The 27987-nt window shown below is 43.0% G+C and overlaps 1 protein-coding gene across 1 annotated transcript in view; it reads right to left on the bottom strand.

Moving 5' to 3' along the window:
• Window positions 1-276: 276 nt before the first annotated feature.
• Window positions 277-27987, bottom strand: part of SEL1L3 (SEL1L family member 3) — a 99972-nt gene continuing 72261 nt past the window's right edge. Inside the window, exons 16-24 of the mRNA XM_029947925.1 lie at window positions 27786-27913; window positions 25424-25507; window positions 17514-17604; window positions 17297-17381; window positions 16104-16213; window positions 10679-10806; window positions 9956-10058; window positions 9800-9872; window positions 277-1428 (exon numbers count right to left, since the gene is read on the bottom strand). Of these exons, the coding sequence (XP_029803785.1) occupies window positions 1295-1428; window positions 9800-9872; window positions 9956-10058; window positions 10679-10806; window positions 16104-16213; window positions 17297-17381; window positions 17514-17604; window positions 25424-25507; window positions 27786-27913 (936 nt within the window). The 3' untranslated portion in view covers window positions 277-1294. The remainder of the gene's footprint in view (window positions 1429-9799; window positions 9873-9955; window positions 10059-10678; window positions 10807-16103; window positions 16214-17296; window positions 17382-17513; window positions 17605-25423; window positions 25508-27785; window positions 27914-27987) is intronic.

Genomic DNA, 27987 nt, shown 5'->3' with positions numbered 1-27987 from the left:
AAATCTAGTCCCAGAGTACTCAGAAGCCCTAAAACAATGTTTGGTACCACACAAGTATCACAGGGACCAAACTCTGGACATGGGATCCCTGGAGAAGAGTCTCCTTCCACCTTTACGTCTGTAAATATTCCCGGGTTACCAGAAATAATCCCTCTCATAAGGAGGACTCTTCCTTTTTTTTTTTCCTCCTGGGGAAGAATGCACGAACCTTAGGACTTTGTATGAGGACAACAGTAACGACGAAAAAGAAGGGGGAGAAAAGCCATTTCCCAGAAGTCAACGGTAGAAAAATAATCTTTATTTACTACTATAAATAAAGTAGTGCAAAGAGTAGTTTGGACCCACAATATTGCATTACTGATTTATTTACTACCTTAGCAGCATACAGTGTACAGACAGTCTGCTCTCGCTCTTCCCCTCTCTTCTCTCTCTCTCTCTCATACACACACACACACACACACACACACACACACACACACACACACAAACTCAGGCAGGCACAGGGGTAGGGATGGAACTATGAGCTAAAGAATTATTTCCTGCATATCCCACTGCTGCTAGTCTATTCTAATGGGTAATTCATGGAGAAGACTACAGTTAAGTACTAAGAATTTTCTAAATGTTATTTTATGGATTTGATTGAAAAGTAAACGAGATCCAACAATGTCATTAAATGATTTGGAAGCACGACCCTAGAAAAATCCAAGGAGAAAAATGTAAACCCATTTACAAAGCCATCGCCTTCCCTGCATTTCCAGCCATAACCTATTTATTTCAAGATACCTTAGAACTGCTGGTCTCGGAAGTCAAATTGAAACCCATCTTTTGGACTTTGAGGAGTAGGACTGTGGCAAACACACATACCGAAATATTTCTAACTGCTAGAGAAGTCACAATTTTCCACTCTTTAATAAAAGGGAATGAACAAGGGGCTAAGATTTTTAAAATGCATCTCAGTGTATAAGGATTCAGAAATGTCACAGGGCAAACTATGACTCCCCATACACACGTCTGCAGGGACCCAATTAACCTCCCCAACAGGCCCTGGTAATCAGGAGGTTCCCTGAATCTGTCTGATCGCCTTTGGTTTAGCCACTGCCTGCTCTGGGTACTTCCTCATAATTTGATTTAAAAAAATAATAATAAAAAGACACCAAGTGCAAAATTCGCATCCACTTGACAAGACATGTACATAAGGTGTTTATCAGTATAATGCCCTCGCCCCAGCTTTCCAATACCAGCTGTTGGAAGGACTGTGTCTCATCCGAAGAGACCTAGAGCGCACAGTTCATGCTCAAGGCTCTGCGTTGTTAGTGCCCGGGGGCTGGTCCTGAGCGGAGGCATCTGCTGCTGGAGTCACAGCTGGACTTGCGGACGGAGCCGTGGGGTCTGAGGAGGTCCAGGCCGGTGTGGGGCTGGAGCCGGTGGCTGCAGAGACACATGGACGACAGGTGCTGAACGTTCAAACCAGTGCATGCAGGACACACAGCCACACCTGGACCTTAGCACGCCAGGAAAGGTGCTTCTAGTCCAGTGGCCCTGACACTAACTAGATGAGTAACTTTATACCCATTGTCTAAGTTCCTCCGACTTTGGTGTCCTCTTCTATGACATGGCGGATTGGGGTAAGATGTGCAAAGATCTCTGCCCAGTTCTGACATCCTGGGATGTGAAGTTCTGCGTTTATGCTGTGACTTCCAAGCAAATATTTTAATTAAAAAAGATGAAGAAAGAGAAAGAGAGAGAGAGAGAGAGAAAGAAAAAAAGAGAGAGAGAGAGAAAGAACAACCCTCTCTATGTTTCCTGTGGTCATCTCTCTCTCTTTTTATATTTCATGGTGTTGATGCAATGCAAGCTATGAATTATACCAGGCGATCAGAAAGGAGTGTTTATTTTATTCGTGTTCTTATTCCAGTTGGATGATGTACCATATTTGGTTTAAATTATGTTACTTAGATAAAATGTGCGTAAGTTTTGGAAATCATAATTACTCGGTTTAATTATTTATCAACCTATCTTTTGTAAGAAGGCTAAACCACCATAAAGATTAGGGAAGCTTATGAAGTTTTGTACTTCATGTCAGTGCTTTTCAAATAGGGCAATTTTTTTTAAGTTTGTTTATTTTTCAGAGAGAGAGAGAGAGAGAATCCCAAACTGGTATCGCGGAGCCTGACACGGGGCTTGATCTCACAACTGTGAGATCATGACCTGAGCCTAAATCAACAGATGAATGCTTAACAGACAGCCACCCAGTCACCCCTCACATAGGGCAGTTTGTGATTCCCAGAGGACAGTTGGTTATGTCAGTAAATGTTTCTGGCCGTCACGACCGGAGGGCAGGCCGCTCCCGGTAGATCGCGGGCAGAGGATGCAGGCGTCCTGCTATGCATGGGACCGGCTGCCTACGGCTGCCTACAACAAAGAATGATCCGGCTCCGCATATCAGTGGTGCTGAGGCTGGCACACGTGGCTTTATGTACTGGGGCTGCGAGGTCTCCGGGTTACTAAGATTGCGGGCTCTGGCCACTGGCCGCTCTGGCACTCTCCTTTATCAGTTGGGCAAATCGCCTACTCACCTTCTGCCTCTAAGAAATGGGGAAAGTAAAAGGACCTATACTACGCTTAGTTGGTGTAAGATTAAATGAGTTAGTGTATATAACGTGCCCAGCCAGGGTCTGGCACTCAGAGGTATTCAACAAATGCTAGCTATAAATGCTCGTGATAGCATACCTGTTGTATGCTCAAAATGTGTTTTTAAGATTGATTGCTTTCAGGGACATGTCTTACAGGACTGATGAGAGTTGGTGCATTTGTTCCTAGGCTCCCTCCCCGGGAGCCTATGAAAACAGCAGAAACTTTGAAGCCAGAAAGACCAGGAGTCACACGACTCTGACATTTACCAGATGAGTGATTTGGGCTGGTTAAACAGCCTCTCTGAGCAGTGGTTTCTTCATCTGTGATATGGGGGTAGTGGTGTGCAGGCATGTGGGACATATGGCTAATACAGTGGCCATCATTTGTGCAAACTGCTAGCTTGTCTTTAAGTAGTGATCTTCATCAAGCTCAGCAATCCTGGAGTCTTAAACAATTTTCAGTAGGTGGGACCATATTTAGAGTTCCCTGTGTCCATCCGAAAATGTTTCAACTTTAGGAAGATGCCACTACACTGACAGTCTGACTTCTAGATAAACTCATCAAGAGCTTTACCTCAAAGAGGCCATTCTGCAAACTTTAGGAACGGGCGCCAAACCCTCTGGCTTTTCTGCATATGGAAAGGAATTCCCCTAGGGATCCTTCCCAACACCTCTAGAAGGTCTTGTGAATCCAGAGACAGTTTTGAAAGAACAGGACAGTGGTGGTGGTCCATGAGGTGGGGAGGACCCAGGACATTGGATAATGATGTGACATTTCTAAGTTAAAGCCGAAACTCTAGTAGATGATCTAACCAGAGCTGCGAACATGAGGCCCAGCAACACGGTGCAGACCATTCGCTGGAGTCAGGGGACCTGGCCTGAGCAAGTCTCATTTATCTGTCATTAACAGGTGACTTTAGCATAGGTACTGAGTGGCAGCTAATTTAGTCCTAAAATGCTGAATCTCATAGGCCTCAGTTTCCTCATCTGTGAATTGAAGGGCTTGGATCAGATAGTGTCCCAAACTCCCTTAAACCCGGAGATTTATCTTTCTGATGATCTCTGAGGAAGTTCACAAAGTACTAAAGCATGCATTTTTTTCCTTTTCAAGCTCTGGGGGGATAAATGTTTAAATCACCATGGTAACAAGATAAATCCCAATCAGTTTTCTGATTAAAACAAAAAAGTGCCAGTGTGTAAATGTGAAAGGAATGCATAATTAGCATCAGCACACTTTGAATCTTCTCGTAAGAGCATAATAAAAATCTTCGATGTTTCTACAGTAAATTTGTCATTATCCACGTGAGAACCCCCCCCCCTTCCATCAGGGGTTTGCAATCACTGGACAAGCCCCCCCACCAGCCCATCATAATTTTAAAGTGGCCTCTTTGTGTCTGCTCACCTGAATTGTGTGCTAATTTGATTACCAGACTGGAATCAAGGTAACCAGGAAAGTCAGTGTGCTGTTTCAAATATTACAGAGACTATTTCAGAGCCAAATAGAAATGATTTGTGTATTACTTGCTGCTTGGAGGACCATGTTCTATACATTAGTGAGAATAACCAAAAGCCGGCCCTTGAGCGGTGTAGAACAGGGGTTGGTACATGGTAGCCCACAGGACAAAGGGGCTCACTGCCTGTTTTCATATGGCTTGCAGTCTAAGGATGGTTTTTACAATTTTCAGCTGTTGAGCAAAAATCAAGAGAGGAGTAATATTTCATGACATGTGAAAAACATAGGAGATTCAAATTTTCATGTCCACAATAAAATTTTATTGGAAACGGCCATACCCATTTGTGTTCATGTATTGTCAATGGCTGCCTTGGCGCTACAATGAAAGTTGAGTAGTTGAGATGGCTCTCAGAGCTCCAAGTGCTTATTATTTGGCCTTTATAAAAAAAAATGAGCCGGCCCCTATTGTGGGCCATTGTAAGAAAAATGTCTCCTTGCCGGCTGACCAGCTGGGAACATAAAAGAAAGAAGAATCTGAGAAAATATATTGGGTCAGTCCTGAGATAGTAAATAAAGTTTGCAAAGATGGGGGGGGGAGGGGAAGAACAGGTGGGGACAGGCAAACCCTGGAAATCCTATGCTATGAATAAGATATAGCCTATTTCACCTGGGTGTCCAGATCCAGCGAGGCCCGGGACAAGTATAAGATTCATGTCATTTAAACATTTGTTATGAGTAAAGCTACTAGATCAGCACCAAGGGTAATGAGATCGAAGAAAAGGGAATTCTCACCATTAAATCGCTCTGACTTTAAGGCTACTAGTTTTTCCGTGAGCACTGCTTTGTGACATTTCACTGTAGTTTTAGTAGCAACCTCATTAACTGAAAATGTAGAGTACAGGAGAAGAGTAGAAATGGTTTACTTAATCTCGTTCACATCATCTTACTCTTTCTTCAAAGACCACTGGGCTGACCATGTAGGCAGCAAGAAGGCGTTGGTTTGAATTCTGAATGTTTGGAATAGAATGACACTGTCTACGGCCATACCACCCTGAACACGCCCAATCTCGTCTGGAATAGAATGACACTGAGGTGAGAGGTTAGCCTGTCACACCTGGGAGCTGGTGTTTTTCTGCACGTCTTGCTCTACACTGTGCATTCTACTGGGACATGAAGTTCACGGTAACACTGGAAAGGCAGGATTCTCCGAAACGGTCCCTTCCATTTTGCCCCTCTGTCTTCTCCTCACTTTGCTTCTGGCAGCCAGCCAGCCTCCATGCTTTCTCTGGTCTCAGGGGGGACCGCTAGCTGAGCAGAAATGGAAATGGCTCTAGACATACTTTGCTTGGGGATTTTTTTGTTTTGTTTTTTCAAAAGCATGAGTCCATTAAGGCAATTATGCTTGGCGTCCCTGACAGGGGAGAGGCTTCAGAGATGCAGGGAGGCGGGGAAAGGAGGGGCTGGAACCTGGGAAAGTGGCTGAGCCCGGCTTGTACTGGCTGCTAAGCCCTCCCCTTGCCCCTTCAGCAATCTCAGAAAGCAAGACCGGGGAGAAAAAAAGTGAAGAACACTCAGCTTGGCAAAGCCAGCAGGACCCCTAGGTGACCAGAAGCTGCAAAGCCAATGAACTTGGAGAGACAGAGTAGGCGCAGGACAGTGTGTGTTCAGCCATCAGACTGGCGACAGTCAGTCTGAGTGGACTGAGGACACTTGGTCTGAGTGGACCAAGACCCAGGGACCCTTGCACTACCCTGGGAGGCACTGCTCTCAAGAAAGACTGAGCCACTTCGTAGAACCCAAGCTAGAAGGCAAAATCAAGTTCAAGGAAACGAGACGCGCAATATTTTTCATGTTTTGGTTCTCTTGATACCCTGGCCAATATCTTTTAGATACTTTAAAAAAGAGTTCCGTGTTTGAGAAAGAGTCTAACAATGTAGAAAAACCCACTAGGCTCTGGGAATTGTGTCTGTTACTGAGATAAGCAACGACGTGTAAAGTGCAGGTGCTACCTGATGTCAGGCTCGGATTGAGCGTGGAATCCCCGAGGATATTACTCCTCAGGGAGCTACCATTTGTTCAGTTCTAAGCACTTTACATCATGTGATCTGGTTGTTGGCTTCCCTCAACTACAACAGGAGGTGCGTGTACCGTATTTCTGCTATTTTACAGAAAGGGAAACTGAGGCACACATGGGCTCCCTCCCTTGCCCAAGGTCACACAAGTCAGTGGCAGGGCCAGAATCTGAGCGCATGACTCAGGAACCAGTGCTGTTAGCTACTGTCCCACACTGCTAACCTTCCCAACACCGGACAATTTAGTGTGGCAAACGCGGCAGAGTGTGGACTATATATCATAGAGCACATAAACTCAGGAGGAAAATGAAGGTAGTTGGAGCTGAAAGCAAAATGGATGGACAGCTCAATTTAAAAGTTTGACTATAAATCACTAATGTTTAGAAACAACTAACTGGAAAAATGCAAATCACGAAATGACAAAGATCCCTAACTTACAGCACAATCCTTACACAAGGCTACTTCAGGGAGGCTCCTGACTTCCGAATCTGGTCGTTCCTCACTGTCAGTCAGTGCCCAGGCCTCACTCCTGTGCCTGCTTTGCCACACCACGGCTACCAGCCTCTGCGGGAGGGTGCCCCCTTCCCACGGGTTAGGTCATGGGACCTCCAGCCCTGGGTCACTGGGGAGACAGATTTGTCCTCTGAGCAGTCTTCTCCCCCTGCCCCTGTGTGCCAATTCGTCCCCTACACCACTGCCTAATCACTGACAGAGCACCTTCCTATTTCAAAGTTACTGACAAATTTGCCCGTATGCCAAGGACTTTAAAAATAGGAAAATGGGAATGTCTGGGTGGCTCAGTCGATTGAGCATCCGACTTCGGCTCAGGTCATGAGCTCATGGTTCATGGGTTTGTGCCCCGCATCGGGCTCTGTGCTGACAGCTCGGAGCCTGGAGCCTGCTTTGGATTCTTTGCGTCTCTCTCTCTGCCCCTCCCCCATTCATGCTTTGTCTCTCTCTGTCTCTCAAAAATAAATCAATGTTAAATTTTTTTTTTAATGAAAAAATTTACTACATATTTTAACTATTAACACTAGTTCTAACCGGGCTAGTAGGTACTACTTGGGGCACATTTTGGAAATATGTGGCTGCTTTTTTTTTTTTTTAACTACTAGGGCCTTACTCCTCAAAGTGTGGTCCATGGAACAAGAGCATGGACACCCCTGAAATCTTGTTAGAAATGTGGAATCCTACTCCTGGACCTACTGACTCAGAATCTATGTTAAACAAGACCCCTGAGTGATTCATGTGCACATTACAATAAAGTATGGGGCTCGAGTTTACACACTGAAATATGTATCATTTCATTCTAATTGGTTTCTTTTTATTTCTCCTTTATATTGCTATGGGGTATTATTTTTAAAAATATGTGTATAGACAGGTTAATTATCATTCATTTCAGGGAACCAAAAAAGGTGCTACAAAATATTTTTTATATAAGGCAACAATAGGTCAGAGACACAATGGTAGCCACTGTTTTACAACACCGTTGACCCTTGAATAGCACAGGTTTGTACTGTGTAGATCCACTTACACAAGCTAGTTTTAAATAACTACACTACAGCACCATGACTGTCCTCTCTTTTCCTTATGATCTTCTGAATAACAATTTCTTTTCTCTTACTTTAATGTAAGAATACAGCATATCATATATATAACATATAACATATGTGTTAATTGGCTATGTTATTGATAAGGCTTCTGGCCAACAGCAGGCAGTAGTGAAGTTTTGGGGGAGTCAAAGCTATCTGCAGAATATCAGTTCAGGGTAGGGTCGGGGTCCCTAACCAGCCCCCCCCCGCCCCCCATTGCTGATGGGTCAACTGTATCAAGAGTCGGAAAAAGTGTGAAATCCTTCTGCCGTCTGTCCTTTCTTGGACTTTATTTTGTGATTTGGGGCAGAACACTCATCTCTTTGGCTTCAATCTCCTCATCTGCCAAATGAAGGGCATAGAATTAAATTAACTTTAAGAGTCCATCCAGACTTGTCCAAGACCAGCAACAGGGAGGGAAGTATGCAAAGAAAGTGAAAGAGTTTGCAAATAAATGGAGGAACATGTGCAAAAGAGCAAAGGATACATAGCAAAGGGGAAAAAATACCAAAGGGCAGGAGGGACAGAGAGGTGAGAATGTGGAGAGACTAATAATGAAGACAGGAAGACAGGAAAAAGAGACAACTTCTGATAAAAGCAATTCCACCAGCCCATGAATTTTCATGTCTACCAGCTGGCATAAAATCATAAAGACAATTTTCAGCTCCTCTAACGGAATTGCATTTGTAATAATCATAACAATATTTCTATAGAGTAAAACTGACAAAGATAATTTGAAATGGAAAACACTGACAAGATGCAAAATAAATGTGCCCTACCTGGCAACAAATTTAGGGACGGGACAGAATTTGCATGAGGAAAATTTATAAGCCGGCATACAACGGGGCATCAAATCTGGATGGGCTTTTGATGGCTTCTTGTTAACCTCCTCAGGTAAATCAGAGGAAAGTGATTCTGCAGTAGCCTTTCGTGACAGTGACTTCCTTGCCACCGTCGAAACTGTGCTGGAATGTACTCCTTTCGCTCTTCATTATGTGCTACATGCATAATGGCTGAGCAAATGCTCAAATGTTCTAATGCCATGTCCTGTCCTAATTTATCCATTTGTAAATGTCCCTCTTGGTCTTCATGAGACATTATGTGCTTCTTCGGTCATCCAAGATGGTGGGACATTATAATTCTCCACTGTCGGATGTTTGCGAATTTGGGCACCTACTAAGTGTGCGATGTCCTAAATGATGCCCAAAAGCCTGCCTCTGACTCCTCTTATGGTTTGAGAGGGCAGATAAATGTAATAGCTCACATTTACCGAGAGGGTTTTTACATACCAGATAAATATAATAGCTAAGATGAACTACAGTAGTCATTTTGGAAAGTGTCATGTGTATTTTTTTCCACTGAACCCTTCTAACATCCCTGGGAAGTCGCTACTATTATAACCTAATTTTATTGTTGAGAAATTGGGAGATCAGGAAGGTGAACTAAGTCACCATAAGTCACAGAGCTAATGAGTAGCCAAGCCTGGACTCCAAGCCCAAAGAGACGCCATGGCGGTGTCCATCTCTTTAACTACAGCCCTACGCCAGCTCAGAAAAATAAGTGACCAGTGGAAATCACGCTAACCTAAACGCTCACTTCATATTCCTCTTCGGCCCCCTCCTTCTCAATCCATGTGGCTGGGTATTTTTATTCACCATGAGTATTTATCACCCCACGCACTGGATTCTTTGACTGGGGTAAATAGGAAGAATTCATACTGGAGGGGGCTTCAGATCTGCGTTTAAGGCAACAGAGGCAGAATATCTACAGTGGATGTATTTTCAATGGGAGAAGCCATTTTAGTTCAGTATCTTGAGCTTCGTATTTAAAAAAATCCTTGCTTACTTTGACAAATATAACAATAATGGGGACCTTCCATCACTCACAGATTACAGTATAACCCTAGGAGAGAACGTCTACCTTGTGAATAACCAGCCTAATGAAAGGAAATAGCATCACCAAGGGCATGAGGAGAAGAGTGTCGTCTTTTTGGTAGGTAAAAAGAATCCCTACGTTTTTATATTGCTCTGGCTTCTTATAAATCTTTACCTGAAACAGACTGGAAATACTGCACAGTCCAGGCGATCAATACAGACAGCAAGAAGGTTCCCAGAAAGTAGATCTGCAAAATCCAAAGCATGAATCAGATGACTGACAAAAGGCAGGGACCCACGTGGGGGAGGGGGGCAGGTAGATGGCGCTTACCAGGGCGGAGTGCAGGGCGGCACCCCAGATGAGCCTCAGGTGAAGGTAAAGCCAGGCCAGGGAACAGGGGCTGAAGGACTCCTCACTACTTTGGCTCCAGCACCTGCAGGACAAAAAGCACGGGGCATCCGATGTATTGGCAAACTTTGGTGGCAGTACTTAGGACCCGCATGGTCAGATCCTCACACCCACCCCCTGCTTTGGGCAAATAGGCACCCCTGAGATGCAAGACAAAGAAATGCAGGCAGTTCTAAAGGGTTTGGGCCTGTCCTAAAATTCCAGGATCTGGGCAGAAATCTCAGAAAAAGAGGAGTCCTCTCCTTAATTAAAGCTAATGGGTCAAGGAGGCTCCTGAAGCACTGAGCCATCAGCAATACTTCCGTCCAAGTGTCTGTCCGAAGTCTGGATGTTGGAATGCTTCCCTATTTGCATAGAGGCATGGTCTAATCGGATACCTAATTCTTTCCACTCTCGTGGAAAGCCTTGGTCAGCACTTGAACTTCAGATCAAGCACATTCTGCATGGTATGCCTCAGACACTAAAACAGGGAAATCGTTTGGGTCCAGTCAAATGTTCTCTAATCGAAACAAGTCCTGAGCCCTCCCCCTTTTTTTTTAATAACAACTGCCATTACATAATAAAAGGTGAACTTTTACCCAGAAGTAAACGCCACCCAGTTGGGTTCCCCCAGATGCCACAGTATGAAAGGGGCTCTGAACTCACCTTTCATACAGTTCCTGAAGAATGGAGATGTTATTAGAATGGAGAGTTGGGTCGATTTCCAAGAAATCCAAAATATGATGTGGGATTTTAGCACCTTCCTCAATTAGCAGAGCCAGGTTAAAAAATCCCTGAAAACAAGCCACAGACCAGACTCATCAACTCCTTATAATAAAACCCCAGACACACGCCCTTCATCAGAATGTAAACTTTTACAACCTCTGGATTTTTCTTTTTTCAGTCCCTCAGGCCAGATGGTTTTGTCATCTTCATTGATGGATTGTTTCCCTAAATATATGCATCTGAGAAATTTATTTGCAGGGGCACCAGGAGGCTTCCAGGGAATGCTGTGCCCCATCTGCTCAGAAGCCAGTCAACCAGGGGACTCTGTCCTTCCCTGCTCATTCTCTCAAGACAGATCTCACTGGAGAGCGTGCCCTTGTACGATCCACAAACCAAAATGCCAAGTTGGAGGCAATGTCTATCACTTACAGATCACTCCGTGGGACACTAGCTCCATGTCGGAAACCTAAGAGAATGCTTTTGAGGCTGGGGGTGCTACTCCTGACTGATAGGCTAACGTAGAGAGTCTCTTTCATGCACAGTCAGATACGGGGGTTTGTCTCTGCTCTCTCAGGCCCCCATGGGGAGCCTCCTCTCATGAGCCTCTCGGCCCAGCTCCTCCCAAGTACATTTCCCAACCTCTTCCTTATATGCCTTGGTCTTGACCTTCAGAGGTAGGACTTGCTTTATTGGGCTGTGCAGATCCAATTAAAAAACACAGCAGAGTTAAGAGACTGACAGTAAAAGTGCTTACATAAAGGATGGAGGCTAACACAGTGCCTGGGGGAGAAGCACTGATCGTGAGCTGAGCATGTGGCTGGACCAAAAATAAACAAAAAACAATGTGTAACATACCATTAGGGATTTAGGAATGGAACTGGATTATGGCCCTTCAAATAATTCATGGTCATGTTTTAACGACCTCCTTTCCACCTTTCCATTCAGTTGGCCATTGATAAGGATCTCAGTGAATATCACCCAACAGGCAGGTTGTACATACTGGGCCTCTCACGACATCCCTTACAAGAATCGTGATAAAAATAAAAGCAGCTAACATTTTCTTTTCTTTTTCTTTTTTAAAGTTTAAAAAAATTTTTTGAGGGCTGGGAGGAGAGAGAGAGAGGAGAGAGAGAGCATCCCAAGCAGGCTTCTTGCTGCCAGTGCAAAGCCCGACATGGAGCTCAAATTCATAAACGTGAGATCATGACCTGAGCTGAAATCGAGTTGGACGCGTAACTGACTAGGCCACCCAGGCGCCCCAAGCTATCATCTGCTGAGTGCTGTTATATGTGAGATATATATATATATTTATATATATATTTGCTTGATGTTCATAACAACAAATTGGGATAGGTACTATTATCTTCTCAACTCTCTAGGTGAGAAAACTGGAGTGTAGAGAACTTAAGGAACTTGCCCAAGGTAACACAGCTAGACAGGGGCAAGAATTGGAACTCAGATACAAGCAGACAGGGTCCAAATCTGAAATCTTAACCTCCATAATGCTGCTAAATAATCCTTCATAGAAGAAAGTGTTGTGTCTTTAAGACGCACACACAACACACTCACACACAAGAAGAATGTAGAATATTTCTCCATTCTTTAAAAGAAGGTACTCTTTTTTTAAATTATTATTTTAAAGAGAGAGAGAGAGAGAGAGCAAGAAGGAGAGAGGGTCAGAGGGAGAGAGAGAGAGAGGCAGAGAGAGAGAGGGAGAGAGAGAGAGAGAGAGAATTCTAAGCAGGCTCCATGCCCAGCTCCATCCCATGACCCTGGGATCATAACCTGAGCTGAAATCAAGAGTCAGACGCTCAACCAACTGAGCCACCCAGGCACTGCTAAAAGGAAGGTACTTTTAAAACTTGAGATATTAGAACAAAAGAAAAGAAATCACTTTACATAATTTTAATGTTTCTTGGAAGAATAACAAAATTAAAATAAATAGGAAAATAGCCTAGAGAATATTTGTATGCAGTGCAATAGCTTAAGGTTCATTATTTACTGGGCAAATGTATAAAGAACTAATTATGAAATAAATTTTAAACAACAGCATCAAAACTAATATGAATAGGGAATTCACATAACTATCAAGAACAAGTGATCATAAAGTATACATAAAAGTATTCATCGCCTCTAGTAATAAAATACATGCAATGTAAAACAAGGACATTATCAACTTACAATTATTTAATTAGAATAATTAAAAATGAAGTCATGAAAATATCCAGTGCTGACAAGATTTCAATTCTTTTCCTACACTCAACCACTGCTTGGTAAGGTAGTCATTGAAAAACCCGTTCAGAAAACAAATCAACAATACGTTCTTATTATGTAGCCATAAAACCATTTCGATAGTTCATCTCAATAAAACTAGCTCTCAGATTATAAAGAAATTATTCGAATGGAGATAAAAGATGGAAATAGGAAAATGTCCACTGTAGTATTCAGTAGCACTAGAACACCCAGGAAACGGTCTCTGCATCTTTCTTAATGGAAGCCCACAAAAGCAAGGGTATTGTCAATCTTTTTATCTTACATCCCCATCACTGAGAAGTGTGTAAGTCATGGCAGGACTGAATACATATGTGGCAAATCAATGAATAAAGTTTCACCAATTCAGCTCAACAGAATAAGGGGATAGTGGTTAAGAGTAATTAATAATTACAGAGACTATGCAATAAAATGCACTGATTCCTACAATGTGTGAAAAGAGACGGGTTTTTTACGCGGCCTGGGCCCTCTTGTTAATGTGAGAGATACACTTGCCTGTGGGCTGGAAAGGGACATGAAGACAGGAAGGAGTGAAGTCCCTGCCATGGAATTGTGGCTGCATCGTTTAATGTTTATTTCCCTTTAGAATTATCTTTTAATGTTCGTGTAACATTATTTTTCAAAAAACAAAAATCAGAATTGGGGAGAAAAAAAGTCCCCTAAATTTGAGTGACAACAGACATCATCTAAGGGAGTTTTTGGCTCTATAGCAAGGCCTTTTAACACCAGCTCCCAGCTCATGCCAGAAGAAATAATAGAAAAGGTCATGTCCGCTGAGTGTATTCAGTGCTGCACTCAGTGCTTTAGATAAACATGTATTTTGGGTGCCTGGGTGGCTCAGTCAGTTAAGCGGCTGATTTCAGCTCAGGTCATGATCTCACAGTTCATGGGTTTGAGCCCTGCATTGGGTTCTGTGTTGACAGCTCAGAACCTGGAGCCTGTTTCAGATTCTGTGTCTCCCTGTCTCTCTTCCCTGCCCCCACTCATGCTCTGTCTCTCTCCGTCTCAAAAATAAATAAGCTATAAAAAGCAAGAACAAAACAAAAACCTGTTTTTAATGTTTATTTTTTAGAGAGAGAGAGACAGAGACAGACTGTGAGTGGGGGAGAGGCAGAGAGAGAGGGAGACACAGAATCTGAATCAGGCTCCAGGCTCCTAGCTGTCAACACAGCCCGATGTGGGGCTCCAAGTCAGAAACTGTGAGATCATGACCTGAGCCAAAGTCAGACGCTTAACAAACTGAGCCACTCAGGCGTCCCTATATTAAACATTTAATCCTCATGACCTATTAGGTAAATACTATTATTATCCCCACCTTCCAAATGAGGAAACACAGCCTCAGCGATTCACTGACTTGACATGTATGAATAGCTATGAAGTGATAGAGATGTGGGGTTTTAACCCAAATAACGAAACACTCGGGGGCACCTGGGTGGCTCAGGTGGTTGAGCGTCCGACTCTTGGTTTCAGCTCAGGTCATGATCCCAGGTCATGGGATCAAACCCCATGTTGGGCTCTGTGCTGAACATGGAGTCCATTTGGGATTCTCTCTCTCTCTTTTTCCCCCTCTGTCCTTCTCCCCAGCTTGCACCAGCTCTCTCTCTCTGTAAAAAGAAGAAGGAGGAGGAGGAGAAAAGGGAGAAGGAGAGGAGAAGGAGGAGGAGAGAGAAAGAAACACTTGCTGTAGTATCTCCTTTAAAAAAACAAAAATTAAGATAGGCATAAGTTTCCAGTTTTTTCTCTGTAATCAGACTCCAAAGCACAACACCAGAAAACTGGTGTATGAGAAGGTAACAACTACTGCAACCTCCACCGTGGAAATGACCTTGAGGTCCTCCCAGGAGGATTCCGATCAGCAAATGTCAAAGGAGTGAGGCAAACAGAGGATCACCATTAGCACATTAGGCACATCGATCACTGTTGCAGGCAAGACCTACTAAAGGGTGCTCGGATTAGTAGAAATTTGAGGAGAAACAGAATAGTTGCAGAGTTGCAAACTCTCTCCCCAAGATATATATAAATTAGGAAGAGAAAAATACTAGCTTTACCATTGAGCACCCCAGGAGAAACTACCTTAACCAAGCGACTGAGATCAGCCTCACCCATAATGAGACATCCTGACATCATGTGCGCCTCAGACGACACACTGAGGACACATCACTTCTGTGTTTTCCTTGCCCAAAATGCAGAACTTCATTCTATTCATGAGGAAACAGAAGACAGAGCCAAATAGAGGCACATTCTACTTAATACCCAACCAGTCTTCTTCATGAGGATCAAGGTCATGAAAGACAAAGAAAGATTTGAGTAACTAAAAAAAAGACTAAAAAGAAGACTAAAAAAAAAATATGGCAAATAAATGCAAGGAGGGGCTCTGGATGGGATCCTGGAACAGAAAATGGGCATTAGTGGAAAAAATGAGTGAAATCCAGGTAAAGCCGGAAGTGGACTTAATGGAACCAAACCATCACCAGCTTCTTAGTTTGATAATAATGGTATTGTGGTTATGCAAGATATTCACATTGGAGACACTTGGATGACTGGCATTTAGCAACTCTCTGTATTCTTGTTGAAACTTCTCTATAAATGGAAAATCATTCCAAACTAAGAAGTTTCCCCCCCAAAAAGTCACCAAGAGCAAATTCTTACCACTGAACCAGTGGCCCAAGCAACCAAGCAAACCACTTCTGCTTTTGACCACACTTCAAATTTCTTCAATGTCTATGCAGTAAGTAAGTTTGATGGGATCTTGAAGAAAGAGTCTTGGATTCAGAGCCAGAAGATCTGGGATTAGGATCGGGATGCTTCTCACCTGCTACCTGTTTGGCCTTGAGCAATTTATCACCTTGTTGCAGTCTTATGCTCCAAGTGCAAAGGTTATAATAATGCCCACTTCGAGAGACCGCTATGAGAATGGTATGGGAGCCATAGGAGATGCTCCATGAAGGTTCACCATTACAACGCGTGTCCTCACAGAGCTGTGAGAATGACTGAGGAATGACTGTGAACTGGGAAGCGGATAAAGAAGGGAGGCCTTGACCTTGGAACCTCACAAACAGACATCACCAAGAAAGAGCTCGCTTCTGTTGCTCACCTGCGAGTCTCCATCCAGCGCGGCTTGGGCGTACATCTGCACAGACAACTCCAGGTCTTGTGACTGGTTTTGGTGGCCATAGTAGTAAAGGTCTCCCATTTTCAAATATGCTGCAGGACAGAAAGCACGGGCCCATTTGTAAAGTGGTTTTATTTCAGACAGACGTTTCAACATTCCCAGTTTCATGATGGAGATTTTTTTCCTACCAGAATCTGAATACATAACATCGTTGTTTCCGTGGTGTGGCAGGAAGGGAGGAGAAAAGAGCTTTTGTATTGAGCATCACCATTTTTAGGCACATTTTCGTGCTTTGCAGGGCAGATCTCCCAAAAGGGTCTGTGAAAATCCCCGTCTGCCACCCTGCAGCCCAACTGACCAAGATTGCTCTGGGCGCTTTATTTCACATCTGAAATTTTGCTGCCTGGGTTGAAGCCATATATTTCATTTTTTCCCTCCAGAAAAAGTTTTGTTTAACAGTGTATGTATCACTCAATGTCTAGTCAGAAAAACAGGATCTATGTCAAGTAGTTCAAAAGATGGATTTCAACACTGGGGATTCGCTACCAGGGTGTTGAAAGAGCTGACAAGGCAAATGGGGGAAGAACCGGCAATCCAGAGAACAGCGATGCAGGAAACTACAACCATCCCTGGATCTGGAGGGGCCAGCTGAGACCACAGAAGGAGGACAGCCAGGCAGAAGCTGAAACCACAAACGGGCAGCCATGGCCAGAGACACAGCCCAAAGTAGAGAGAGAAGAGGAGAAATCCTGGGGTTTCTCACCAGCACCTCTCATTGGCTGAAGCTAATCAGATGCCCAGGGCAAAGGAGTCTGGGAATGGTAGTTCCTGGGGATCAGCCCCCTACTATACAGAGCAGAGCGGTAGAAGCCAGGGATACATCTGAGGGCAAAAAGGCAAACAACTGGCCCAGAGGATCTCTCCAAAATAACTTTCTCTTTCGACTTCTCATCGACTCTGAAGAAAGGGTAAGTTCAGGTATTCGGTGGACCAGGGAGAAGGAGAAGCCTGAGGCTGGCAGCAGTTTACTCACAGTCTTAACAGCAGAGATTTTTCACACTCTTTTCTAATTGTTTAGAAATATCAGACTTCACACAAAGCTGTTAGATGCTCCCTGTGACTAAAGAGTAAAAGCTACCAATGCTTCAACTTAGCACCCATTTTTCTATACATACCAAACGAAGGAGCACCGATTTGAAAAACAGAGAAATTATAGTATCTCCAAACACAATTCACGCTCAAATATCTCTTGGCCAGATCCTAAAGGGGTGAAAGGGGAGAAAAAGTTAATTCATCAGTATTTTAGCCAAGTCGCTAATTTTGCCTTCATACAACCCAATTCATTATCCTTAACCTTAGAGCTTCCACTCTGAGAAGAATCCATTTACTTACTGGCCTCTCCTCACAGATGTGTGCTAAATTTGTCTGCGACACTTCAATTCCAGTTTCTGCTGCTAAAACATAATACAGCAAAGCTTCGTGCCTAAAAATAGATGATTAATAATAAATTTCATATAGTGACTCTTACTAATATTCACAGAGAGCTTTATATTCGAACATAAGAGGGCACAAAATAAGCAGTTTTTTTAAAACCACAAAATCATGAGTTTGTTGTGTGTGTGTTTTTTAAAAATAAATACTGTTGTTAAAAATACTGCAGGCACTGATTTATTTTCTATCTTAAAGGCTGAACTCACAGATAAGGTGGAGAGCTAGTTGATGCAACAGCTACCTCTACTGGCCGAATGGTATATGGCATGCTGGCTGCTTGTCTCCTAGCCTTTGGTCCTTGAATCCGTCCATCCCCGCTTAGAGGAGATGCCGCGGTAGGTAGAAAAAGCCGTTTTGTGAAAGGCTTACGATTCTGAGCAAGCTTAATTAAAGCTGAGCTTCTGTGATGCATGAGAAGTTTGGCAGAGGAGAGGTAGTTTACAAGGGGGCTTGAGAACAATGGCCAAAAACAGAGTAAAAAAATAAATGCTCGATACTGCTAGCAATTGAATGAGTACAAGACAGTGAGAGATGAGTGTTCACCTGTCGAAAGACTGTCACAAGACTCACAGTGCAGAGTGGCAGCACGGCTGTGGGGAGACGGACATATTCCTACAGCCACTGGTTGTGGGAGTCCCAGTTAAGCTAATGGCTAAATGTGGGAAGTCTAAAGAATGCACACACCATTAAGCCAACAGTTTTCCCTTTATTCCAAAAAACCAGACTTATTCTAAAAAAAACAGAAACATGTGCAAAGATTCGGTGACAGCAGAGTTCATGGGAACCCTGTTGATACGAACAAAAAACACTGGAAGCAGCTTAAGTATCTGAAAATCAGTCAGGAGTTAAATTACCCCATGGTGCAGCCACTTTCAGACGAGGCCATTAAAAATGATGTTGTAGAAGAGGATTCAAAAATGTAGAAAGATGTTTATGCAACATTTTCCTTTCAGTTAAAGAAAAAAGAGGGCAGGATGAAAAACAGAGCAATTCCATTTTTGTAAAACAGAAATAAAACTGAATGTATACATTCACACACACACACACATGCAGACGCACGTATGGAGAGGAAAAAAATAAAACCTAAAAATCATCTATAAAAATGCTAACAGCACCTGGGTGGCTCAGTCAGTTAAGCGTCTGACTTCGGCTCAGGTCATGATCTCATGGTTCGTGTGGGTTTGAGCCCCACATCAGGCTCCGTGCTGACCCCTCAGAGCCTGGAACCTGCTTTGGATTCTGTGTCTCCCTCTCCCTCTGTCTCTCCCCCACTCACGCTCTGTCTCTCTGAGTCCCTCAAAAAGAAAACATTAAAAAATTATTTTTAAAAAGACTAACAGCACTTATCCCTAGGTGATCAAATTATTTTATTTTTATCTTTTTATTTGTATGATTTCCTCCATTTTCTTCATGTTTCCCACTTTATGAGTAAGATTTTACTTTAACCATATATAATTGTTTCTAAAGTTTATTTCTCATTCTAAGTAATTGACATTAGGAACTCTTTCTTAATTACAACTCCACCTAGAAACTGGTTTATGGTAGGGTTGGGGAAATAAAGGAAGCGGATTCTGAAATCGCCTTTACTACTCTGTGAAAGCAGCTTCTGGTGGCCCAACCCCTGGGGACAGGGAGAGGTGACTGGGGGTCGAATTAGGACAGTCAGACCTTCAGTCAGACACAGCGCAGGTCACGGGCCATGGAGCTGCTGAGTGAGCTGATTCTCGGCCTCCCAGACCCCCAAGGCAGCAGACCAATTAGCCATGACTCACGCTAAAGAGAGACAAGGCTGGCTAAGCAGTGTCCCCAGAGTCACGAGCCAGAAAACGAGCCCACAACACAGAAGATGCCTCGGCATCTTCTTACACAGCTTGCAGAAATCATGTTTTGTGACCAGAATCCTCAGAGCAGACCCAAGATGGAGGGTCTGCAAAGGTGGCCCAGCACAAAGGCCCCACCGTCCTGCAAAGTGACTCATCCCCGAAGTCTTACAATCTCACATTTCTTCATTTCTTTGGAGACACTTGAGTGCAAAACAGTGCCTGTTCCCCTCCTTCCCCTCCCTCTCCTGGGGGGATGGATGAGGGAAGGAGACGGTGTAGACTTCCGGCCCAAGGTCAAATATTGACCCTTTGCTGCCTAAGTGGATGGAATGCGGCTCACATTATTATTAAAATGTAATAAAATGACCTTTTCTCTCAGCAGTTGGGCAGACTGTTAGAATGTGCGGAGGAGGCATGAGGCTGATGATTCCTCTAAGAACTGAGTCACTATGATAAACTTTATAAAGTCAGTATCCTGTCTCTAAAGCTACCTTGGTGGTGGGCAGGGGAGGGAGGGGCGAGTTTTATGGGAAGACTTTCACTGTCCAATTAAATGTGTAAGCCAAGAGGAAATTTCATAGAATTCTCAAGTGTTTCCTTTGAGGAAGCACTGAAATCCATCAAAAGGAGATGTCTAAAAAACACTGATGTCAGGAGAAGCACTGAACGGAAATGCACCCCCGTCTTCCATCCTGCAGAAGCCATCACTGGAAGCTGGTTCGCGTCTTTATCACCACAGCCCAAAGGCCAAGGTCAGAACACTTGAGACCAGACTTCCTCAGCTTCTCGAGACTTCTGAGAAATGACACCTCTGCAGAAACCCTACCCACATCTAGCCTCCGTGTGTTTTGTCCTTACTAAATCGTGTTTCAACGCAAATTGCCCGGAAGTATTAATTACAGATATTTCTGTATTTATAGTTGTGAACAAGCATGTAGGCAGCTGGCTATGCGCAGGAAACCCAAAGGCAAGCCGCAGAACTGGACCGCCCTTGCGTGAATTCCTTCAAGGTTTAGGAAGCCAACCAGAGCTTCCAGCTTTATTTCCAACACACTAAAGTGAAATTGTCCCCCAGTCATTCTGACAGGGATTGGGTGAGGTAGGGGGCAGATGCGGAAAGAAGGGATTTACAGTAAAGAACGAATTTAGGGGCACAGCTGCCTTCCCTCACTTCTGACTCAGCATATACACTTACAGAACTTTTATAATGATACATATTAATAATCAATCCTTCTGCTGCTTGCTGTGAACTGTGAATCTGGCTACCTCTGAGCACAGTCTCAAACAATTAATATTATTTTCTTTGTGCTTTCCTCTGCCGATGCCCGAAGCAGCTCAGACTGGATGGGTGGAAAAAAAATCCTGGGAGCTCAGTGGGGCTCAGGACCCCTGGTCTCATGCGGAAAGGTGAATCCCTTTCAACTGGAACTTGGCATTGCCTACCTGCCTTGCCCCAAGCCCGCGATCATCTGGCTCATCTCCTGGGTTAAATATTTGGAGCATATTTAAGACAAAGGACAATAAAACACCTAGCTCACAGATAAAACACACATAGGCAGAGAGAAATGAAACATGGCAGCCAGCGTCTCCTTAGCTGACTCATCCTGGTGTCCGAGGACAGCCTCAGGCACGCCAACATTATCTTCCGTATTATGCCAATACAGCAAAAAGCCCTGTTCTCAATCATGCTCCTCTTTTAAACTATCCCATATAAATCTTGGAACAACACAGAAAAACACAAGCTCATCAAACTGACACATGTAATTTGAAAATAACGTCCAGAATAAATTCACTCACAGAAAATGAAAAAGGGGGATGGACTCGGGACATTGATGGATGATTTAGTTCTATTACAGTCGAATAGAGGCTACCAAAATAAGCCACAACGCGGTGTGGGAAGGCCAACAGTTCCTATATTTCCTGTTTAACCTCAGGGCAGGTTTCAGGGCTTGGAGAGTGGAGGAGATACAAACACTTGGCCTCAAATGTAATTTGACAAAGATTTTCCCATTGTAATGGATACTAGATGTCCCTTCCTGTTGATAGAATAAAGGCTTCAAATCCAGATTGAGACTTATCTTTAATAATACTTAGCATCAGCATCAAGGTTGGTAAGGATATGGAGAAGCAAAACTATAGACATGGTTGGCAGGATAGCAAACTGGGAAAATCCTTTGGGAAAACAGTCAACATTATCTTATAAAGGTGAACATGTGCCTGCCTTATGACCCCGCTCCTAAATTTATATTGTAGAGAAACTTTTCTGATGTATGCCACAGTAGACATAAAAAAATGTTTGTGGCCACATGGTTCTTAAAAGCAACAAAATGTGGGGGCGCCTGGGTGGCTCAGTCAGCTGAGCATCTGACTTTGGCTCAGGTCGTGATCTCACAGTTCATGGGTTCGAGCCCCGCATCAGGCTCTGTGCTGGCAGCTAGCTCAGAGTCTGGAGCCTGTCTTCGGATTCTGTGTGTCCCTCCCTCTCTCTCTCTGCCCCTCCCCTGCTCATGATCTGTTTCTTTCTGTCTCTCAGTAATAAATAAATGTTTAAAAAATTTTTTTAAAAAAGCAACAAAACGGGGAAATGCAGATATGTGTTAAAATATGAAATGGGGAGCCCTGGGTGGCTCAATTGGTTAAGTGTCCGACTCTTCATTTTGGCTCAGGTCATGATCTCACGATTTGTGAGTTTGAGCCCCACATCGGGCTCTGTGCTAGAGCCTGCTGTCAGCGTGGAGCCTTCCTGGAAATCTCTCTCTCTCTCTCTCTCTCTCTCTCACTCTCACTCTCTGCCCCTCACCCCCACTCTCTCTCTCTCTCTTTCTCAAAATAAACACATACACCTTAAAATATATAAGAAATGGTAAGTAAAGTGTGGTATATGACAACAGTAAAAATGAATGACCCATAGGTACATGCATCAAGGGATATGAATCTCAGAAACGTAATGTTAAAAAAAAGGCAGTTGAATTATATATAATATAGTTCTAATATAAAGCTCAGAAACAAGCCAAGTAAATCTACTGCTCAAGGATATATTCACATATAGCAAAACTATAAAGAAAGTAAGGGGAGATCAAGAAAAAGGCTCAGAGGGGCGCCTGGGTGGCTCAGTCGGTTGGGTGGCTGACTTCGGCTCAGGTCATGATCTCACAATTCGTGAGTACAAGCCCCACGTAAGGCTCTGTGCTGGAGCCTCCTAAAGATTCTGTGTCCCCTCTCTCTCTGCCCCTCTCCCACTTGCACTCTGTCTGTCTCTCAAAACTGAATAAATGTTAAACACACACACACACAAAACAAAAACCAATAAGGCTCAGGATGATGGTTACTTCAAGGTACAGGAGGCGGGGGTGGATTTAGTCTGGGAGGGAAATGCAGGCTTCAAACTGTTCATTTTCTTATGTAGGGTTAGAGGTGTTCATTTTATCATTACCCTTGAGAACCTACATATATATCACATATTACTTCATACGTATCAACTATTAACGATTATACTACAGAAGAAGAGAAAAACAAGTGAACGGGCTTGTGCCGCATTTCCAGCTCAAATGCTCCGCCCCTTTCCCCCGGACTCTGAACTAGCATCCTGCTTCAGACCCTCCCTTCTCTTTACCATCAAACAGTCATCTGGTGAAACATCTCAGAACCCAACTCTGTCAGGTCACTACCCTCTCCCAAAACTATCAATAGCTCCCCATTCCTCCCAAATTAAGTGAAAAGTGTAAGACCTGCCATTAAAGATCTTTAGAGTAGCACCTTTTTCGTCTTGTTATAGATCACTCCCTTTTATGAATCTTACCTGAAGACAAACTGGTGGTAAAATTTTTCTAGACTCATCCAGAATTTTCCTATCTCTTTGCTTTTGTTCCTGCTGTTCCCTTCACCAGAAATGCTGTTCTCTGCATGGCTAACTGGAAATTCCACCCTTTGTTGTGAAGGCTGACCTAAGTCCCACAGAAGCAGGTGGCATTTTTCCTCCTCGAATCCTTCATGCTCTTTATATGCTGCCCATGTGCCTTGAGTTATGGTTGTTCTATTTGCCTTAGTTCATCCATTGATTTGCTTTTGAGCACTTCCCGGGTACCATTAGGTGCTGCGCACTGGGGTATGAGTCAGGGCAATCAACAAGAGCCATCACAGTCCTCAAGGGAGTAAGGAGTTAGGTAGGACTTCCGGACAGAGGAAACAGCACGTTCAAAGATCCAGAGGTCAGATAGAAGAATATGGACCATGTGAGAAACTGCGGACAGTTCAACATGAGGAAGAAATGAGGCAGCAAACTTCTGCAAGCCCTGCAGCTTAGAACAAGACGAGGCGCCTTGCACTTAAGTCTACTGCGTAAAGTCTGTTGAATTCCAAACTCACAGTGTAGTATATACACTTCCCCCTTCTGCTACCAAAAAAAAAAAAAAATCAATCTCATCTTGTGGCTGAATATTGTAAGAAGGACAACAGGTCACAAAAATTAATTCATCTTGACCTTCACAGCAAATTTTAAAATGTGCTACCTGAAACACTTTGTGATGTTAAATTCAAAAGCAGGCAAGTAATGTCAGCTACTAAGAGGCACTGTCTTTGTGGGAAAAACAGCGTCAAACATCTTGGCATATGTGTGTGTGTGTGTGTGTGTGTGTGTGTGTGCACGTGCGTGACGGTGTGGGGGAGTTTACAGATGTGCTCTCTGTGTGGGAAAACCCCTCACGTACACACTTCGGTATCTGAATGCTCTTTTCCCTGAAGAAGCTTGTGGGGGTGGGAACTTTGGAGGGTGAGAAGTAGAGAATAAATTAAAGCCAAATTTGGGAGTTTTGTGAACTGAAAGCTCACTTGGGAGACAATATAAAACACCAGAAAAATTGTAAGGTGTATCTGTTGCAGAATAATAATTTCATTAATTTCCCCCCCAGATTGTGTAGAATGAGGTTATAGATAATCAGCTTTCATGGGATGATAATAATATGCACTTCTTTCAGTGCTGTTTTCATCGGACTCACTTGCCCTGCCTTCTTTAAGATTTGCCCTCACTGAATGCTATCTGCTGATTTTGCAGGCACCCACGGACCAAAGGAGAAAATCGTGCTCTTTTGGACTTATATTTTAATTTGTAATTAAGGTTCAGTTCAGAGTGTGATCGACAATAGATAGGTTTGGTCTAATGTCTTTGAGCCCATAGACTTATGGGATATGTGCTGATTTGCATGTCCTTGTTAGTTACTACTGAAATACCCAGATCATTTAGGCAATAAACCAGTCAAGAAAATACGGCCCAATGGAAAAGTACAACAGGCTGGTAGGCCTGGCAGAAGAAAACAAAACGATGGAATCAGGTGAGTGTGCTATTTGGGAAGGGGTGCCCTTATTTGTAAAATCAAGGCAAGGAAACGGGGAACATTTGCAAGTTTTCTTTCACATGCAGTGTCTCATCCTGTAGGGTCCAGGATGAGGCTTGCTAACTTCATCAGAAGAAAGGTAGAATGGGGAGACTGTTTGGCTAGGACATCAGAGGTCTGGTGAGTGAGTTCCAGGAATCCCAGGCTCTTGGCCATGGAAAAGGCAGTAAAATATCAGTGGAAGGATGTAGCCTAAGCCCTAAACACACTGCTCTCTCTTCTTGCCATGAGCTTTGCGTGGCCTGCCGGGGAGAGAGAGAGGTTCAGCTAAGACCCTTTGTGCTGTCTCCACTCTGAAACCAAGAGAAGCAAGCTCAAAGAGAAGAGATGTCAATACATTCACATGTCTCTCAACTTAATGAATGTGGACGCTTCCCCTAGAGAACTAATTTTTGTGTATAATTAAACATGGAAATGTTATGTTTTCCAATCAACAGCCAATCAGTCTGTGATACTCTGAATGTCATTAGGGGAGGCTGTGATTTCCCTGCAAACTGCATTTTCAGTCATATTTTAAGACTCCATCTCATAAGACTATATGGGCAAATTGAAAGGTGAGAGCTGAGAAAGTTCATTCTAATGTAAGTCCCCAGCTTACCATGAGCCCTCCAGGTAGGCATTGAGGCCTTTGCGAATGACGTGGCCCAAGTAGCCATTTTTCTCAGCTACGTGCTTTGCCCATCTGAAAAAAAAGGAACAAGAAAATATCCAAACTGCGGCAAATTAAACAATTGTTTTTTTCTTCATATGATCTCAATAAATCCCACCTGGGGAATATTTTGCTTGCTAGAATTTTTATACAGCAACAAATCTGAACTAAACATTAAGAAGGTAAAAGAAGATACATTTTGGGAGCTTTGCATTGTTCCTTACGTATGAATGCTTAGGAGTTATCATGAATGGAAACAAAGACATGAGAGTTACCTAATGAAAAATAACCATTAGTATGAAAAGAGATAATCTTTGCCAAGAGTTCTAGTACTCTCTCTATTAAAACGTATTTAATGATTCATTATATGGTTCCCCACGTTTTTCTGTTCTCTAATTTATTCTGGAGAATTTTATTAATAATGAACTGGCTTGTTGTAATCTTTAGAGTTACAACTACTAAAAGAATATTATAAGGGAACATAACTAACAAGTTAATGAAAGGGGGAAATAAAATAATTTTTTAAAATACTTGATTAATATAAAGGAAGAGTCAGAAAGGGGGAGAAAAGCACAAAGAACAGATGGGACAAATAAGGAATAAATAGTAAAATGGTAGATTTGAAACTAAATACATCAATACATTGCATTAAATGTAAATGATCTAAATACACAAATGAAAAACTAAACTTGTCAGACCTAATAAAGAACACAGAAAAACCCAATTAAATGTCACTTAGAAGTAACACACATTAAAATTAAAAGACAGAAAAGACTAAAAGTAAAGGCTGGAAAAAGATAACATGCAAACTCTAACAACAAAAAAAGCAGGTGTAGCAAAATTGACCATATGCTGGTCATAAAGCAAGCTTCAACAAATCCCGAGGGATTGAAATCATTCAGAATATATTCTTTGATTGCAATAGGGTTAAGCTAGAAATCAATAACAAAAGGATAACAAGAAAATTCATGAGACATATGAATGTTCACACCAAACATCCTAAATAACAATGATAAAGCTTCAAGGTCAAGTTTAATCACCGAGTGCAGGTCAGGCTGGAGTTGCTTTCAAATGTCTCATGAAAAACCACCTTTTGAAAAGCTAGACTATTGGTGTGAGGATGGTCTAACAGAGGTCCGCAAAGTTTGTTTTCTTTTTTTCTCAAAAAGGCAAGACAGTAAATATTTTTACAGTCTCTGTGGATTTTCATTGTTGTGTGTGTATGTTGGTTTTACAACCCTTTAAAATGTAAAATGTATTCTTAGCTCTTGGGGCCATACAGAACAGATGGCGGGTCACATGGTGTTTATGGGCCGTAGTTTGCCAACCTCTAAAATATTCTCAGATATGTGTGCCTCGAAAATGCGCCTCCTGTTCTCCATTCTTTAGGAAGCTACTGTAAATGCACTCTACACATGTGTAGGAGGAGCACAAGAAAGAGGAAGGAAAAGGGTCCTGCAAAGAGAACGCAAAAGAGATGGCGATGAAAGGAAAGGGAACCCCCTCAATGATGACAAAGTTAACTTCAGGAGGGTGGCTATGTCCTGAACAAAGACTCCAGGAGAGATGTCCTCGAGAAGATTAAGTAAATAGAATACCTGGTGGGTCTGGACATTCCGAGGAGAGACTTAGTCAACAGTGGGAGACTTTGGAGATCAAGTACATGACAAATGATAAGTATGCAGAAAGCTAAGCAACTAAAGAACCATTAAATGTAATTATTACTCCACAGAAAACAAAAAAGCTGTGTAAGGAAGAAAAGGTAGTCGTAGTACACTACGTGGCTCAGCTCTGTGAAGCATTCACTTGGTCATCATAATGGACAGGCTGATAGTGATCTAACCAAAATAATTCCCCCTGGGGAAATGGGACAGGGTGGGAAGTGTGGAGGTGTGGGACAGCAGGTGGCAGCAGAATGAGAGAACTGTATCTTCATCTGCCACAGGGAGACATCATTAGACAAAGCCTACAATGAAAATAATAAGAACCAGTGATATAAACAAGTCATTTAATGATAGAGTCAAATCATAAAGAAATAATTAAGAGACTGGAAGTGACTTATTCTTGAGAGCAGGAAATAGTCTAGGTGGGGTAGCAGATTTCCTGTTTTCCCTTGTCAAATATTTTTTAGTTTGATTTAAAATTTATTTTTGCCTTGTCAAGTTATGTGGCTCTTTACGTGCATGTATAACGGATAAAAATAAAAATTAAATTAATTGCAAAACAAAGAGAAGGAACTCCATTGTCAGGCAGAGTGAGTGAGCAGAGGTCATGGCATTCCTTTCACACACAACATGTGACAGACGCTTACACAACAGCCTTCTCAGGATCTCTCGGGAAGGTCTCCAAGTTGCCCGTGATGTAATAGAGAGAACACCACAAAGTTCCTTCGATGTGTCCGCCTTGTGCAGCCTTATGGAAATATTCACCAGCTAACGTCTGTAGAGAGATAAGCAAAGTCATCTCCTTGGTGAGGGGTCCTTCCAGCCGGGCTGGTTTCACCAGAGCCAACG

The sequence above is a fragment of the Suricata suricatta genome, chromosome 1 (genome assembly GCF_006229205.1).
Source record: "Suricata suricatta isolate VVHF042 chromosome 1, meerkat_22Aug2017_6uvM2_HiC, whole genome shotgun sequence".
Lineage (NCBI taxonomy): Eukaryota > Metazoa > Chordata > Mammalia > Carnivora > Herpestidae > Suricata > Suricata suricatta.
Note: the sequence above shows the minus strand (reverse complement) of the source record. Positions and strands in the feature narration are given on the sequence as shown.